Source organism: Triturus cristatus, chromosome 4_2, assembly GCF_964204655.1.
Source record: "Triturus cristatus chromosome 4_2, aTriCri1.1, whole genome shotgun sequence".
Classification (NCBI taxonomy): domain Eukaryota; kingdom Metazoa; phylum Chordata; class Amphibia; order Caudata; family Salamandridae; genus Triturus; species Triturus cristatus.
Window position 1 is genome coordinate 286,454,050 of NC_140586.1, and position 17,934 is coordinate 286,471,983.

At 48.6% G+C, this 17,934-nt stretch overlaps 1 protein-coding gene across 1 annotated transcript in view; it reads right to left on the reverse strand.

Moving 5' to 3' along the window:
• Window positions 1–3,986: 3,986 nt before the first annotated feature.
• TMCO1 (transmembrane and coiled-coil domains 1) overlaps window positions 3,987–17,934 on the reverse strand; it is a 121,610-nt gene continuing 107,662 nt past the window's right edge. The window contains exon 7 of the mRNA XM_085601539.1: window positions 3,987–5,194. Within this exon, the coding sequence (XP_085457665.1) occupies window positions 5,096–5,194 (99 nt within the window). The 3' untranslated portion in view covers window positions 3,987–5,095. The remainder of the gene's footprint in view (window positions 5,195–17,934) is intronic.

Here is a 17,934-nt window from a genome sequence, read left to right on the forward strand (position 1 = left end):
TCATGCTGGAAATGCAACAAAACTACTCCCAAGATGGCAGCACATTGAGAATGGTCACGACAGGCACATTGGGACTTTAACTCAGACATCAGGTAAGCGGTCTAGATGCAAGCGCTTGCACCAGAAAGCGGCGTGGCAGTCCAGCAAAGTGCTGACATGTAAAGAATACATGTGCATGGCACGCGCTGCAATCAAAAGTCAATTTACAGCTGGCTCCTCTGGGTACTGTGGCACAAGTACCCAACAAGCATTTGCAATGCAATAGGTCTCGCATTTATAAGAGTTTGAGCTATTGGCATTGTAAAATTACAATGCCTTTTATTTAGGTTTTGGTTTTAAAACAAATAAAAAGCATGGTTATTTAAAATGTCAGTAGCATAAACTCGCATAAAAGCAGTGTCTGGAGTGCAGCAGTGTGCAGTGTGCGGCGTGCAGCAGTGTTTCGTGTAGCAGTGTGAGGCATGCAGCACTGTGTGGCGTGCAGCAGTGTGCGGCGTGCAGCAGTGTCGTGCAGCATGCAGCAGTGAGTAATGCAGCGGCGTGCAGCAGTGTGCGGCAGTGTGAGGCGTGCGGCAGTGTGAGGCGTGCGGCAGTGTGTGGCGTGCGGCAGTGTGTGGCGTGCGGCAGTGTGCGCAGCAGTGTGTGGCGTGCGGCAGTGTGTGGCGTGCGGCAGTGTGTGGCGTGCGGCAGTGTGCGGCGTGCGGCAGTGTGAGGCGTGAAGCAGTGTGGCGTGCAGCAGTGTATGGCGTGCAGCAGTGTGTGGCAGTGTCCGGCGTGCGGCAGTGTCCGGCGTGCGGCAGTGTGGGGCGTGCGGCAGTGTGGGGCGTGCGGCAGTGTGGGGCGTGCGGCAGTGTGGGGCGTGCGGCAGTGTATGGCGTGCAGCAGTGTGCGGCAGTGTCCGGCGTGCGGCAGTGTCCGGCGTGCGGCAGTGTGGGGCGTGCGGCAGTGTGGGGCGTGCGGCAGTGTGGGGCGTGCGGCAGTGTGGGGCGTGCGGCAGTGTGGGGCGTGAAGCTGTATGGCGTGCAGCAGTGTGCGGCAGTGTGGGGCGTGCGGCAGTGTGGGGCGTGCGGCAGTGTGGGGCGTGCGGCAGTGTGGGGCGTGCGGCAGTGTGGGGCGTGCGGCAGTGTGGGGCGTGCGGCAGTGTGGGGCGTGCGGCAGTGTGGGGCGTGCGGCAGTGTGGGGCGTGCGGCAGTGTGTAATGCAGCAGTGTGCGCAGCAGTGTGTGGCGTGCGGCAGTGTGCGGCGTGCAGCAGTGTGCGGCAGTGTGAGGCGTGAAGCAGTGTGGCGTGCAGCAGTGTGCGGCGTGCGGCAGTGTGCGGCGTGCGGCAGTGTCCGGCGTGCGGCAGTGTCCGGCGTGCGGCAGTGTCCGGCGTGCGGCAGTGTCCGGCGTGCGGCAGTGTCCGGCGTGCGGCAGTGTCCGGCGTGCGGCAGTGTCCGGCGTGCGGCAGTGTCCGGCGTGCGGCAGTGTGGGGCGTGCGGCAGTGTGGGGCGTGCGGCAGTGTGGGGCGTGCGGCAGTGTGGGGCGTGCGGCAGTGTGGGGGGTGCGGCAGTGCGAGGCGTGCAGCAGTGCGAGGCGTGCAGCAGTGCGAGGCGTGCAGCAGTGCGAGGCGTGCAGCAGTGTGTAATGCAGCAGTGTGTGGCGTGCGGTAGTGTGCGGCGTGCAGCAGTGTGCGGCGTGCAGCAGTGTGCGGCGTGCAGCAGTGTGAGGCGTGCAGCAGTGTGAGGCGTGCAGCAGTGTGAGGCGTGCAGCAGTGTGAGGCGTGCAGCAGTGTGAGGCGTGCAGCAGTGTGTTTCGTGCAGCAGTGTGTAATGCAGCAGTGTGTAATGCAGCAGTGTGCGGCATGCAGCAGTGTGCGGCGTGGTTTGTAAACAACAAGAAAAGCGGACATCAAAGGAAGGGTGGGAGGGAACGAGCATATGGGGTGTGAGTTATAACGAAAGTTAATTGTTGTAAGAGGGGATGCAGGAAGTTAGGCCGAGCGCGCGCTGGCGAAAGCAGTATGCTGCTTTTAAGTCCGATGCCAGATGCCAGCTTCGCGCTTGAATGCCTCACATGCACTGGCCATAAACCGCATTCCTATGGTCTTGTGCCCCTTACTAAATCTCTCTGAATGCGTGAGGCGGCGCACGCGCAGGAAGTAGCTGGTGGCAAATGGAATGCGCGTGGTTGTGCGCGTAACCGCCACCCGATCCACCTGGGAAGCCTTTGGGAGCATTTTCTGAAGCCCCTACATAAGTCTCGCTGAGCGATCGCTTATGCGATAGCCAGGCGAGACCTAAAAATCAAAACAAAAGGGCAACGCACCTAGCGATATGCTGCATTACTTCCATGTAGTAAATTAAGGGTTTTGTGTTGTATTGCACAATTGTTTTACAGTCAGATCAGCAACAGCACAACCACCACAGCAACCAAGCACCCCACACCTAGGGCACACAGATGAACAATGGAGTCCGCAGAGGCACTCCTTTAAATTGCTTTGAAGGTTTGAAGTGAGACCAAACCACTGAAATTCTCTTCTCACATTGGTGCCTGATGATTGAGCTGGGTCCCTCTCCTCTTTCCACTAATCACCAGCATAAAATCTCCACAGGTAATTAAGGTTCATATTATTTATTAAGATAGCAGTTACCTAACCTTCAGCCCACCAAAAAAGTATCAAAGAGAATGACTTTCCCAATCCTGGTCACATATGCCCACCCTTTGGCAGTCGGCTGCATCATCAATTACATCCCAGGCCTTCACAGAGGCACAAGAGTAGGAGGCATGTGCCCCAGCCCCTTATGTGTTTAGGAAGAGGAGGGATATAGTATGAGAGGAGGCTGGGGGGCTGGGGGGGGGGGGGGGGGGAGAAAAAGTTTTCCAATGCACGAAAATATCTCACAAATACTGCAGGGAGGAGACAGACCAGTGCTTTAAATGGAAAAATAGAAGTGCAGGTACTCAGTAACAGAGTACCTGCTTGTTTCTGAGAAGTGCTGGTACTCTACAATTAAAAGTATTACATTTCTCTCGAGAAGTGCCGGTACTCTCCCTCTCAAAATAAAAAATTACCGGACTCAGTACCGGCCGATTTAAAGCACTGAGACAGACTAACGAGTATGGACTATTGATGGCAGGTTACAAGTGAATTTCCGCTTCTTGAAGAACAGCGTTTCTTAACCTGTGGTCAAGAAGGGGTCCCCGAATGCTTAGAAAATAAAATATTGCCAGATTAATAAAGTGTATAAAAATGAAGAAGCAACATTTTAAAACAATCTGTAAATGTAAAGGGAGTTGGAGGATAAAATATTAAGATGGTATCCTCAGACTGATTCTTGGGAGCAGTGCAAGTGCAGCAAACTAAAGTATGGAGGATGAGTGGCCTTGGTTGAATTTAGAAAAACTCTGACCTTCACATTAACATTAATACATTGTTTCTTTTTGGTTGTGAATTAAATAAAATATTTCATCATTTGTTTGATGAATGCTTGTCCCTGTAATTGTGTGTATTATTTTGCGGTTCAAGTTATCGAAATTGCTTAGGCCGAAGTCCCCGGATTCCAACAATAATGACTCAGTTAGGGTCCACAGATTCCAATCACGATTCAGTGGGGGTCCCTCAATCCCAGTAATGATTGCGTGGGGGACCACGAAGTCAGAAGTTTAAGAACCACTGTTCTAGTAGATTTGTAGCATGTTATTGCTTAAGTTAGTGTCTGAACAACACAGTAGCAAAAGGGGAAATCACTTAAAATTACTTGTGTCCCTTTCTTTTAAACTAACACCTAATCTGTAAGGTGGAGCAATACTTGAAGTCACAACGTTTACCCATCACAAGGCCTGGCAAGGTGGACATGTTGCACTGATTCCATTTTAAGAACAATAACTCATCAGAGCAGCAACGCAACGTTTCTTACTTAAGATTATGTTTCTGCATTAAATGAACACTCGTTTTTCTCAGTCACTTGAAAAGGAACCAAGCAACAAGACAAAAAAAAAACAGTAATGTGATTTAAAATTATTATTTTATTCTTTGTACCTTTGTGTTACGTTGCAGCACCTCCCTGTCCACAAACATTAGCTAATGTCCTTTTCCGCTGGCTAATCCATTTTTCTTAATCCTGCCTGGTTAGAGATGCATCCCCTTAAGCGCTGCTTTAACATCTCATGTCGCCTTGATTAAACTGCCTGCAGTTTGGCTGAATTTCGTGATGCAATACTGAAGTACACAAGCTGTCTGGTCATCACCTAATGCACTGATGTTGGAAGCCTGCCCGACTGGGCTGTCATGTTATGCTTTTGGAGATGCCCATGGATACAGTATTCTGCAGATAAGTAAATTTTCCTGATGTTTTGAACAGTTTCAATATTTGCCAAAAGTTTTAAGTACTGGGTTTTTGAGTTCCAAGTAAGTAATGGTGCACAGCTAGTGAACTGCAGCTTTGAACAAGTAACATCAGGTGTGTACAATTATAAATACAATTTAAAAACAAAAACTATAGCTGAAAATCTAAATTACATTCCAATTTTTAAGTAGCGAATTAGCAATAGCATTCATCACAATATTAAACAAAGGCGTTGAGAGAGCACCTTCTAGCCAGTCACTTTACAGCAATGCCTACCTTGAAAAGATAATGTGTGGCGGTCTAAGGCTCGATTAGCAAAAGGTAGATTGTAGGTGGATGTGCCTAAGCCTACAGTGTAATAGTTTATCTACTAATTGTCCCTAATGCATAAAAGAGATGGACCCCAATAACTTTAAGAGTCCTTCTTCGTGTCGGTCGCTTTGATGTGGAGCGCTGAGAGATGAGCAGTACTCCCAAGTTGCCATAGCTTTGAGCAACCTCTCTGCACCCGATTCCAGTCACGTTGCAACCTTAGAAGAAGTCTTTTTGATGGCCGGAATTGTATCAACTGCAGTTTCACTATAATATTTAGGAACAATTGATAGCAGAAGAGCCCCTAGAAGAACCTATCAGGCAAGGTGGAAATTCTGCAGGTGGATTTGGGGTGGGAACGAAGGGAAGGGAACTTATGTTTTTCAGTCCTTGCTGCAAACAGAAGAGTCTTAAGACAGTCATCCTGTAGGAACGCTCATTCTTCATGTTTCCAAGACTACGCAAACTTCCCTGCCTGTGGTGGGGGGCCGAGGAATCCCCCAGCCTGCTTTGTCGCTGCTCGGGACGGAGCTAGACCTAGCATCTTCTGGATGTTCTGCAATAAAAAGAAAATTGCAATTAATTGGTGTGTAGTGCCACTAACAAGAAATGCATATCAAGAGTACTTAGTGCAGAATAAATGCATCAACACTGGCATTGCATTGGTAAACATCAGTGAAAGTAATACATTGGAATGCTGAGATCTCCAGGGAAGACAATGGAGTAGCTCTAGGCTTATAAAGGCTAGTATAAGCCCGAAGCTCCAACATTTCAACGTTTGTCTTCATGTTAATAAAATAAGCACATATATTTTATATTTCAATTAACTGGAAATACATTATATTAGTCACACTAGATGGAAAGGTTTGGTCTAGGTCTCTTCAAAACTTATACGGTCAATCAAATGTTAACAATTTTTTTTCCAGATTAGTGCATTAGATCTGTGTGTGTGCATGCGGTATTTATGTAGTGCAAACCAAGCCGAAAGACTGCTAGCACTGTACAGGGTCAAAGAAACAGTCAACATGTGATAGGAGGAGTAGATGGTTTTTGGATTGTGACTGTATCATGATCGAGTAGAGTATTCGCGATTTCCTAAATTGGAGCAGACTTCGGGCTGTCCGGATGGATATGAAAATAACATTCCAGATCCTTGGGGCATAGATGGGAAATGTATTTTTGTTTTTTCTCTTTTTAGCACATCTTCTTCCCCCTGAAGGTGTGTGGAGAGCCACTAGAGATGGCAAGTTGTGGTGTCAGTTGTATAATGCAGGCCTAGCCAAAAACAGCAGAGCACTGTACAGGGTCAATGAGAAGCATAAAGTCAAGGAGAGGTAGCTGGTTTGTGGACTGTTAACACATTGTGATAGCTTTGCAGATAATGCAGCTGAGCTTGAAGATGGCGCGGGCCGGCAAGGAGGGCCTGTGGAGTTCCATCACGGTGTTATGCTGTAGTACTATTTCTTCATGCCCTTGTGATGCGTGCTGTAGAATGCCCTTAGGGGGCCAGTGTGAATTAAAATTCCAAGATGATTTCCCAGATACCTACTGCAAGATCGGGTATGTGCAAAAAATGATACGAAAGCAAATAAAACAGTTGATAATAACTTGACTTCTATTAAAGGCATCATCCTAGTCACTGAGAAACACAAGAAACTACCAGAATACAATTGGTTTAATGGTACGTGTCATGAGCCATGGCTACAACACCCCTATCAACGTCCTCTGAAGCCTTTAAATGTTCTGATACTAATAATTAGCACATACTAACATGGTTCCAGAGTGTATCATTCTGTAAATTGCAATGATGCAGATTCAGTTAACAGATTTGAGCTATATCTTTTCTCATTTGATTTCTCATAATTTTGACCACACCTTGAAAGCACACACACATTTAAATCCAATTAAATAATGGTGAGAGTCAGGCACACTAACCGGTCCATTTCCTTAGGCCTCACAGTGCTGGGCAATGGCTGTAAGGCCCACTGCAGGAAGAGAGGCCAGGCCTCTAGGGTTGTGTCTGGTCAGCATTTAACCATCATGGACAGTATTTTCATGTCTAAAACAGGGCAAAAAAAACAACAACAAAAATCTCACTTCTAGGGATATAACAGTATAGATAGAACATATCTGTGCCTCAGCAGCGAAGTAAAATCTCTCAATGTGGTAGCAGGCTTCCTCCCTTGGGCTGCTCAGTACTTGACCATGGCAGGTAGGCCTAGGGGGTGGATGCATGGACCTTTACAGACCTTCGCAGCTCTGGATCATGGCTGTGCGGTGAATGAGAGAAGGGACCAGTGGCATAGGATTGTAGCCATGGCCCTGATGCAGGACAAAAAGGCCTGACAGTAAAACGCAGCCATAATCTGGGTGCACTGGGTCCAGAACATACATGAGCCCTGGTGCACCTGCACCTGCTGCGCTGCTGATAGCTACACCCCTGAGAGAGGCACCCCATGAGCCTCACAGCCATACTCCTGTGCTGTTAAACTCATGGGCAGGTGCCTCTTCCCCAGAGTGTCCAACCACAGCGGGCTGCAAGGCACAGAGGAGAGAGGGTTTCTCCCAGGATTCACAGCTCTGGAACATGGCTGCAATGCCGCATTTGCACTATACAAAACTGCAAAAAATGGGAGAACCTGTTAAAGGAATGGGAAGGTAATTTGGAGGGAGCCTCACGTGTAATGATGGAAATCTTGGCGAGGCACTCCATGGAGAAAGGGGAAAAGCTACAGGAGGAAATCAAGACAGTAGAAAGAGAAATCAATGAGATTGGGGGAAAGGAGCTTATTGAAAAAAAGTATGCGATTCTCAAACAGGTGATGGACAACCACCAAGTCTATATAAAAGACAAAAAATTAAGAAAGATTAAAAGGGATCAATCAATCATAGGCATTTATAGAGCGCTCTACTTACCCGGAGGGTCTCAAGGCGCTGGGGGGGGGGGTGCTGCTACTACCCGAACAGCCAGGTCTTGAGGTTCTTCCTGAAGGCGAGGTGGTCTTGGGTCAGGCGCAGGTCGGGAGGGAGGGAGTTCCAGGTCTTGGCGGCCTGGTAGGAGAAGGACCTTCCTCCTGTTGTCGTTCTTCGGATGCGGGGGACGGCGGCGAGGGCGTGACTGGCTGATCGGAGGTGTCGTTTGGGAGCGTAGAAGTTGATGCGGTTGTTGAGGTAGCTCGGGCCTTGGTCGTGAAGAGCTTTGTGTGCGTGGGTGAGGAGACGGAAGGTGATTCTCTTGTTGACCGGGAGCCAGTGCAGGTCTCTTAGGTGTCCGGAGATGTGGCTGTGTCGTGGGATGTCGAGGATGAGTCTGGCTGAGGCGTTCTGGATCCGTTGGAGTCTCTTCTGGAGCTTGGCGGTGGTTTCGGCGTAGAGGGCGTTGCCGTAGTCCAGTCGGCTGGTGACGAGTGCCTGGGTGACATTCTTCCTGGTCTCGGTGGGGATCCACCGGAAGATCTTCCGTAGCATGCGCAGGGTGTTGAAGCATGACGAGGAGACGGCGTTGACTTGCTTGGTCATGGAGAGGGAGGAGTCCAGGATGAAGCCCAGGTTGCGTGCGTGGTCTGTCGGTTTGGGTGCGGTGCCCAGGGCGGGGGGCCACCAGGAGTCGTCCCAGGATCCCAGGATGAGGACTTCCGTCTTGTCCGAGTTCAGCTTCAGGCGGCTGGTCGACATCCACTCGGCTACCTCCTTCATTCCTTCGTGAAGGTTGGCTCTGGCGGCGGCGGGGTCGTTTGTCAGGGATGACTGTGACCATACTTTTGCCAAAAAATTTGACAACGTGCTGGGGGCAAATGATAAGAAAAGATATAGGGATGAAAGAGAGGATGCCGAGCCTGTTTGCAAGTAATGTTTCTGACTCCTCTACAAGTAGTACAACATCTTCTGTCACAACTCAGGAGACCCCTTTATGGGAAGTGGCCTCCTCTTTTCAAACAGAACTAGCGAAGTTGAGAATATCGAGCCGCCTTCAGCTGAAAAAAAACAGCCAAATCCAGGAGGGGAGGTCGGAGGAGGAAAAGAGGCCAACAAAGGAACAGGGGGGGAAGGCGGAGGCCTCACCCAGACCGAAAAGAACTTAAATGATAACACATGTAACATTACTAATCAATGTGCCCTAATTGAAAATGCCTTTGACCTGAAAATTGTTAATCTCTCAAATAAAACATTGGATACTGAAGAAATTAAACTCCTTAGTAAAGGCTGTTGCCCTGTGTTTTTATACAAAGACTAATAAAGAATTTTGAAAAGGCAACTTTGGCCGATTTGTGACTTCACCCCTGGTGCTGCCTACACCCTCTGTTGAAGCTTTATCTCTGGATGTCCAGTGGGACCGAACTGCAGCAGGTCTCGGAGGCGATTGGCACAGGACTTGATCATTTATTGGACTTTGAGATTGAAGTGCTCAACTTATAGTCAGCTGTAGGATCAATAGCTCTGTAAAAAATGTGTTTCATTCCTCATTCAAGGCGGTTTGCATCTAGAGTTACACCTGGCTGGTTCTATGTCTTGTTCTGTTTCATGTTCCAGCCGGTACAAAAATGAGCAAATCATGTAACAGACGTTATTTTTAGCCTTTATTTCTACATAATCAAAACAGCACATACATTTAAATGTGATCTAGAGATGGTTCAATCCCAGAGCAAAAAGGTAAAAAAAACCAGGAACGTCTTGTTACCAATAAATATATATGATTTTGCATCCCGGACTTTGCAGACTCTAAAACTGCAACAAATGTCCTGGATTTTTCTCTTGGAAAGGTGGCAAATCTATTTGCATCCCAACACTTTAAGGTAATCCTGAACCAGCGTGCTGCAAGGCCCCTCTTGTACAGCAACGCCCCCTCCAAGACACTGACAAGCATCTCTTTTATAGCTCATCAAGGGCTGAAAGAGTGTGAGTTTGTTTTTCCCAAATGTGTCTTTCCCTATGCCTGGCAGCACTACGCATACATGCGATGCCCAGGAGAGAAGTGCACCTCCTCCAAGCATCGCAGTGCTGGAGCAAAGGTGCGAGGCCCAGGGGGGGGAGGTGGGGGGGGCACTGGTGCAAAGCTCTATGTTGGTGGGCTGAGCGTGGGACCCTGGGAAGCTGCCCATGCCTATCGCTGGCCCTGAGTCCACCCCACTCCACTCTAAGCCATTTGAATCTACCCCAATCTAAGCTACTCCAATCTACCCCACTGCAATACACAACTCTATTCCAATCTATCCCACTCCACTACAATCCACACCACTCTACCTCCCTATCTACCCCACTGAAATGTAACTCAATCTACCCCACCCCAAGCTATCCAAAGCTACTAAACCCCAAGCTAAACAAAGCTACCCCACCCCCAATCTACCAGTCTACCCCTCTCCACCCCAGTCTACCCCATTCCACCCCAGTCTACCCCACTGCACTCTACCCCAGTCTACCCCACTGCACTCTACCCCAGTCCACCTCAATCTAAACCACTTCACTTTACCCTAATCTATCTCACTCCACTCAAACCCACGCCAATCTATGCCATTCCACTCCACCCCCAACCCCACTGTATTCTACCCCACTCCAATCTACGTCACTGCGCTATAATGTATCCTACTCCAAGCTACCACGCTCTACTCCACTCTATCGCAATCTACCATACTCGACTCCAATATACCACTCTACTCCAACCCACTAAACCTCACTGCACTACAATCTACCTCACTAAAATTTTACTCAATTTACCCAACTAAACCATGCCTCAATTCGCCCCACTCCAATCTAGCCCACTTTACCCCACCACAATCCACCCAACTCTACCCCCACTCTAGCCTGCCCCAATCTACCTCCCTAAACCCTACTTTACCCCACTCCACCCTACCAAAATCTACTGCACTCCTCTACCCCACTCCAATCCACCTGACTCAAGTACAATCTATCCCAATCTACCAAACACTACTCCACCGTAATCCACTAACTTTTAGCCATCCTGAACAGCAGCCACATCAGTGTACAACATGGCTAAAGCACGTTGCCCAAGCAAATAGCTCTTGCATAGGCGAGACCTACTGGCGTTGTCAATGTTTGTTTGAAATGTATGAACATGAGGGAGAACTCTGAAGACCGTTGCAAGCAGGGTAGCTTATCAGGATTACATGAATTGTGAGGTGCGAGTGGTGTTAAGAACTTTATTTTGTGTGTCTCCCTGCCTGGAACTCCTCTCCTGAATTGTTGCAGGAGGGGCTCACTGGGGAGGACGTCAATGCACAGCATAAAGTTGTAGCCGTTAACCATTAATAAAATGAGCTCTCCCTCACACCTCGGTGACCCATATAACATTATAGACAACTCAAGCTTTGCTCATAGTGACCGAGCTAATAACGACATGCATGAGAAAGGACAAGAGTTCAGTTAATGTTACTGCACTCATAACAGTAGTGATGCGTTCCAGGGCCAGATGCGAAAAGCTGGTCTACTCACCAACTACTCCAATCAGAAGTTTGGCTTCATTGAACAAACAAGATGGATACAACATGCGGACATGGATTTTGGTAGAAATGCACACAGTAGGACAACTGGATGAAGAGAGTACGTGAGCAATTTCAAATATTGATCTAAGACGAAATATTGCCAGGCCCGTTCTTAACTCATACCAATATGATTAGAGTGGTGCAAGAGTAATGGGACATGAGACACAGAGCCCCCAGTCCATCAAGCACTCAATATATTGCTTACACTGTGGAGGGATAAACTAGCTTTAACTCCGATATATACAAGACTGGCGGGTTTAAGTAAGAAAGACCCAAAGGGTCTGAGAAGAGACAGAGCTAAAGACATAGGCAGAAACTTGGGGGAACTGAAGTAGGTACAAATTATGTAACCTGCTGCAATGGAAACTAGAAATACAAGGCTCGGTTTCCTCTAATTCAACATCATGCACAGAACATATTTGACTCCAGAGAGACTGCGCAGGATATACTCACACCCAAATGACCAATGTCGCAGCAGAAAGGCAGACTTCTTGCACATGCTTTGAGCATACCAGATCATAAGGGGATACTGGGAGAGGATCACCTCAATACTGGATAGATGGATGGACCTTTCCTGGCCTTTGCACCCCTGGATCATGGCTGTGCGGTGCATGAGAGAAGGGACCAGTGGCATAGTAATGTACAGCAGTGACTGAAAAAACTCACTTCAAAAACACCCGAGACATGTCTAGTAGGATTAATGCCGAAACCAACAAGCCAGGTGGCAGCATGTGGCTTCATTGATTTGGCATTGTTGTTGGCTAAAAGAGGAGTGGCCAAGAGTGCACGTCTCCCAGGGCTCCAGACACTCGAAAATGTGGAAAGAAGTGGGCCAGACAGCAAAGCACTATATTGGGAATTAATAAGAAAAGAGGGCAAACTAAAATTTAGCCCAGGTATAGGACATACTACTTGTGGAATCTTAAGCCCACTGTGACTGACGCCGACACACAGAAACCATAACAGCATTATCAATCCTGGTGGAAGAGGAAAACAGTGAGCAACAAACCTTAACAGTCCGTAGTACAACTTCGCTAGAACAGTTGATTCTAACATAAGAAATAACCCAACACATACTCAGAAACATACTCAAAGTTAGATATCAGTCAAAATTAGAAAACAATTAGGCGCAAGCAGAGACAGATCTATATATAAAAGACGACGATAGGTGGAAGGCCTGACCACATTCTTTGTTAGTTTTAGTTTAGTGGTTCAGCTCATCGTGTTGTCATCGAGGATGAAAAAAGAATAAGAGACCAAGGAACAAGAATGTGAGGTTCACGAAGGAGAAGCATTTAAAGACACTCGTTTATACGGAGAGAACTTTGAATAAAATACACGGGCTAGTACACTATAGACAAATACTGAAAATGCATGACTATATAAACGCATGTTATGTAAAATGATGGGAAAATGGTAAAAAAGCTTCACTCTTGATTTAAAACGGCCTCACTAAGAGCTAACCCATCCTTAATTCTATACCTTCTCGTGGTCCTGCTCCTAGTTTCACCTCGGATAAATGCGGTTCGAGTCATTTTAAACGGAAATTAATTTGGAAACATTAGACATCGTTTGAGGACTCTTGCACCGGTAAAGACAGAGCGAATTCAGGCTGCAAACAGCTCTGGTTCCTGCCACAAGGTGGCACTAAGTAACCACAAGTTGGGGAAGCAAGGGCTTAGATGCAACGCCCTCTGGCTACAAGATACAAATTAAAATAACATTGTGATTTGGTCGTCCCCTTTCAATTTCAAAGAAGTTGCACGGTACGGCATCCACAGCAAAAAAGTCTACATCGCCACCTACTGAAACACCCAGTTGCTTTCGGATACCAAGTATGCGACAGACAGCATCTGAGGAGGCTCAATTGGTTAATGCACCCGATGCAGTTGTATTTTGGTAAAACAAAGTCTTGTACTTAAATTCTAGTATGGCCGACTCTGCCCTACATGTTCCCGCAATCGAGAAAAAAAAATGCTATCAAGCGCTGTAAAGACATGCGATATTTATGGCGCTATACACAATCTACCTTCCATGCGCTATTTAAACAAAAAACGTTATTCCTATGAAGAAAACCACTTTCAGAAATCGATAACAAACGTTCATACTAAAACGAGGACACCGTGTCTCGTTCATTCGACAGATGCAGGGCTTTCCCAGGTTTAGAACATAGCACACAGACTACCAGACACATGGCTGCGTTTAACGCTTCCGCCAATGGGCCTCAGTTCACCTGTTCAAATCCTAGCAATGCCGACACAGCCTTAAATCCTTCAGAGGCCAGTAATTAAGACATAAAAACGCCTGTTATATAGAGCACTGAGACAAGGCCACAGTGAGATATGGAGGGCTATATCAAAAATAGCCAAGTTACTGTTATTGTAAAGTTTGCCACCAACAGTTGCCAAACGATCAAATGTACCGTTGCAGACTTAAGCGCTCAGCTTTTTATCACAGACATTCAGGATTGATGTAACCCCTTAGATTTCGAGCATTAACCGGGGACTGGGTGCTTATGGCTCGTCAGAATGATCCTCTGAATCTCAGCCAAAGGGCTTGGGCGCGAAGGGATAGTCCAATGTGGGAGTTATTGTCCAGACGACCAAGCTTCACCAAACTGTGATCCTGGGCGGATGACAAACGATGTGCCCTACTCCATTATCTGCAATGGAATGTCGAGGTTCAACAACAGTAAAATGCGAGTTTCGCCAGCAGGAGGCACTGCTCAGCTCTACGGTTTCACGGGTTCACGTGGGATTAGCTCATCTAGGTCAGGGTGAGCTACCCCCTTGCATGCGTTAGCCCAGGCTTTTATACTCAGAGACATACTGCGCTGCAAGAAGCCGACTGAGAGCCATGAGAGCTTGGACTCATTGAAACTCGAATCTTGGATATGGGGCCGTGTCGTAGCTTCCATCAGAGCAGCAGGTGCAGTGGCACCGGAGGGGCCTCCTGATCCCTGGTAGTTGCTGTACTTCACATTTAAAACAGCGGCTTGCACTAAGGCCCACCATGACACACTGACTACGCGACTCATTTGGAGAGAGGACTTTTGGGGGACGAAGTTGCCTCCTTCCGAGGACACTGCTGGTTTCCAAAAACACGGGAAAACGCTAAAGTAAGTGTTTCCCAGCAAGACGCTGTCACCACTGTCCGACAAAAAGGGCGCCCGATGAGGTGATGAACGAATTGGGCACGAGAAAGCCATTCCCAAGCTCTGGAATTACACGGTGATGCGACCCCACACATTGTGCTCGGTTTCCGGGGAAAATTATGCCAACCCCCGAGGGCACAAAAAAGCATTGAAGTGGAATTTCCCAGCAAGGCATCGCGCACGCGGTCTGTTGTCCACTCTCCATTCCCTGCTACCGGAAGCGGAGCGCAGGAACTACGCTCTTCCCGCTCCTTGGGAGGGCGCGCGAGAGGAAGGATCCAGCCGCTCCTTGGGAGGGCGCGCGAGAGGAAGGATCCAGCGTGTGATAAGGAATTGACCCCGGAATGTGGTCACTGGCGGTGGCGTGCCATAAATAGACTTTCCACCACAGCTTCGACTTACTGTTCAGGACACGCAGGTTCCATGCTTCAATCCACCACACTTGCAGGAATCTAGGCGCCATGTGCGCAAGGGAATTTAGGAGCCAATACAACATTATGCATGTACTGGTAAAGCGCGAACGGGAGCAACAAAGCGCTATACATTGCTGGGGTCCCGAAGACGATACAAGATAAAGTACGACATCTGGACGTTACATCTCCCAATGCAATTAAAATTACGTTTCATATATTTTTTATGCATTTCACATATTTAGGTATTTGATTAGTCAGAAGGCGATAAAGCAGTTTAACCGCAACCACACCCTAATCGGTCAAGCGCCACAGCTGGCTTTCAAACCCATGGTCTGCAGAATGACTTCTACTGAAAGCTATACTCCTCAAATCTAACCAGCACTCAATGACTTCTAGGCACTGGACACATCAGAACGAAATGTAAGCAGCCTTTATGAACAAGTTGCTTACCTTTGGTAATTCCTTATCTGGTAGACAATCTATCTGGCTGCAGATCTCTTACCATAAGAATATACCTGAGGTGTCAGATTGGATCCGAAAATTTTCAAGAAGTAGCCCTGCATGTCAGTAGGTGGTGTCGCCCGGCTCTGCGTCGGTGGCATAGTCTGTGCCGGAAGTCATGTGCGTGGTGCCTCTATAAGAGCCACACCAATGCTCTGACATCAGTTTCATCTAGCGACTCTCCATGCCAAAGCGCAGAGCCAGGAAGATCGCTGATTCACTGGTGTGCATTGCTAAGGGCCTTAGAAGGGTGACCCAATAATGAAAGCAGTTAGCAGAGTGGGGAGGATGGGAGGGTAGGTAAGGAATCTGTGGCTAGTCTCTCTTCCAGATTACCGAATGTAAGTAACTTGTTAATCTGGTAGAGAGGTCATACGGCTTGTACCTCATGCGGTAAAACCGTGCATTTGTTGGATGACAAATGTCAGAATAGAAAAAGTCTGATTCTATGGCAGGACCAGAGGCTTCGGATTATGCCAAGTCGCTCTTCGCTTTATTACAAGTGAAACATCCAGCAGCCAGATATAAAAAACATCGTTATGAACAAGAAAAAACTACAATTCTCTACAACCTGGGGGATACACGAGTCCATAGTCCTTCCACTATTTCCAGTAACCGGCCATCATAGTCCCCTGTTTGTGTCCTCTCTCCCTCTTTCTTCGCTGCTTCGCAGCCAGTTAAGTGCTCCTATATTTTATTCTTCATTTGTCAGCCATTTTGCTATTTAGTGCAGTTTTTTCATGAGTATTGTCACCATATTGTGAAAATTTGCAGTTTATCTTTCAGATTCCTGTATTGCCCGCTGGAGTGCTTCTCCTCTCTCCTTACGCGGCTTCGGTCCCATTGCGGTGAGTGTACTGCCCGCTAGAGGGACTCTGCCCTCTCGTTGCTCTCGCAGCGGCGCTCCTCACGGAGGAGTCGCGCTGCGAGAGTCACGAGCAGCTGCCTTGTCCCGTCTGCCTCACCCGGACGCCCGAATTTGGGTTGTATTTCCCGCATATCTTTTCAGTACTCCCCGGCGGGGGTCCGTATTTACATTCTTGCCTCTGGAATTGAACGTGCTCGTTCGAGCATCGTATTTGCACAAAAGTCCCGCTTTCGCTTCAGCACGCGAACGCGCCTTTCAAAGCTCACGCATTTAGCGGTACGCGCGAGGGAGGCAGCAGGCCCGGTCAGCTCCTGAGGGCCATGCGCGTAGGGGGTTCGTGCTGACCCTATTGTAACCATCTGGTTGCCCACAATTTTTTGCAGTCTACCAGCCTGCCTTTAAGATTAATTTGGGGTTATTCCCCGTATATTGAAGTCTTTTGTTAACTACGGTCTGTGTGTGTTTCCCTCACCTTGGGTTTCAGTGTGGGGTTATAGGTCACTAGATACATGGCTGATCAGGCGGAATACTACGAAGAGGAGGTCCACGGTTTTTCACCTTGGGACGATGATTTCTTTGAGGCGGTGGACACCTCCATTTATAGAGTGGTTAATGAGGTGGTGGGCCCCATGGAACAACGCCTTTCCCAAAAGATTGTTCAGGAATGCGCAAAATTGGCAGCGCAACGCACTGAGCCCCCGGCCGAGCCTCTAAAACAGTCCGGGGAGAAACCTCCACCTCCTAAGAGACATTGCGTTGAAGGGGTAGACGTGGGTGCGTTTGAACGCCTCAGGTCCGCTTTTGGAGATTCGGCAGGGCCTTCTGTTTCTCCGCCTTTACCGGCGGATGTCCCGCAGGAACCTGTAGAACCTCCCTCGCCTGCGACAGCCGACCACGGTACTCTAGGGGATACCGATGACGAAGCGGGGCCTTTACGGCCTTGGCTCCAGTCGGCGACCCCTTCCACCTCCACTTCTACGAATCCGGAGGATTCGGACATGCTTAACCCAGATGAGATTATGCACCCCGTTCTGCGGCTTGGGTTCCTGGGGATAAGGTGGCTAGGTTTGAGGCCAGTAGGCTTTGGAAGCCCCTGGAGAAGGAGGCTCGGGGTTGTCTTCGGGCAGAATGTCCAAGACCCTCTTTAGAGAATAAGATTGCATTTACGCCGGAACTTGATCCCAAGATGGCTAAGTTTTTGGCTTAGTTTGTGAAGGACCCGCGGAAGGGCATCGACCGGTCCTGGCTCTCCTGTCAAGATAAGTTGTTGGACGCCATTGGCCCCATGACCAAAATACTGGAAATGGCGGAGGAGGCGAAGGTCTCGGGATCTGCCATTTCCCCAGAAGTTCTTTCGAATTGGGCCCAGCGTGCCATCGTCTTCCTAGGGAATGCTAATTGTGCTCTATCTACCGAGCGCTGTCGCTCGCTTCTGATAAAACTAGACCCCAAACTTGGGGACTTGGCATCCTCGGATGCTGGTGCTGTGGCACAAGGTGGCCTCTTTGGAGACCCCCTTGTTAAGGAACTAGGGAAGTTTGTGGCAACCTTCACGTTGCTGGATAAAGCGCAAACCAGTATCAAGCGGGTTTCCGCGGGGCCGGGAGAGGTAGGGGCCGCTCTCCCGGCCGAGGCTATCAACAGAACTCCGGTAGGGGGCAAGGCTCCGCTCGTGGCCAGTAGAACACCTCAGCAAACTAACAACTTCTACCCGACAAGAGAGCAACGCTTCCGGGGCCGTGGAAACTTCAAGTCCAACTCTGGGGCCAATTCCCCCGGTAAGTGTACTTCCGGCGGCTCAGATCCGCATTGGGGGCCGGTTGGCAAATTTTCAGGACGCTTGGGCGGAAATAACTTCAGACG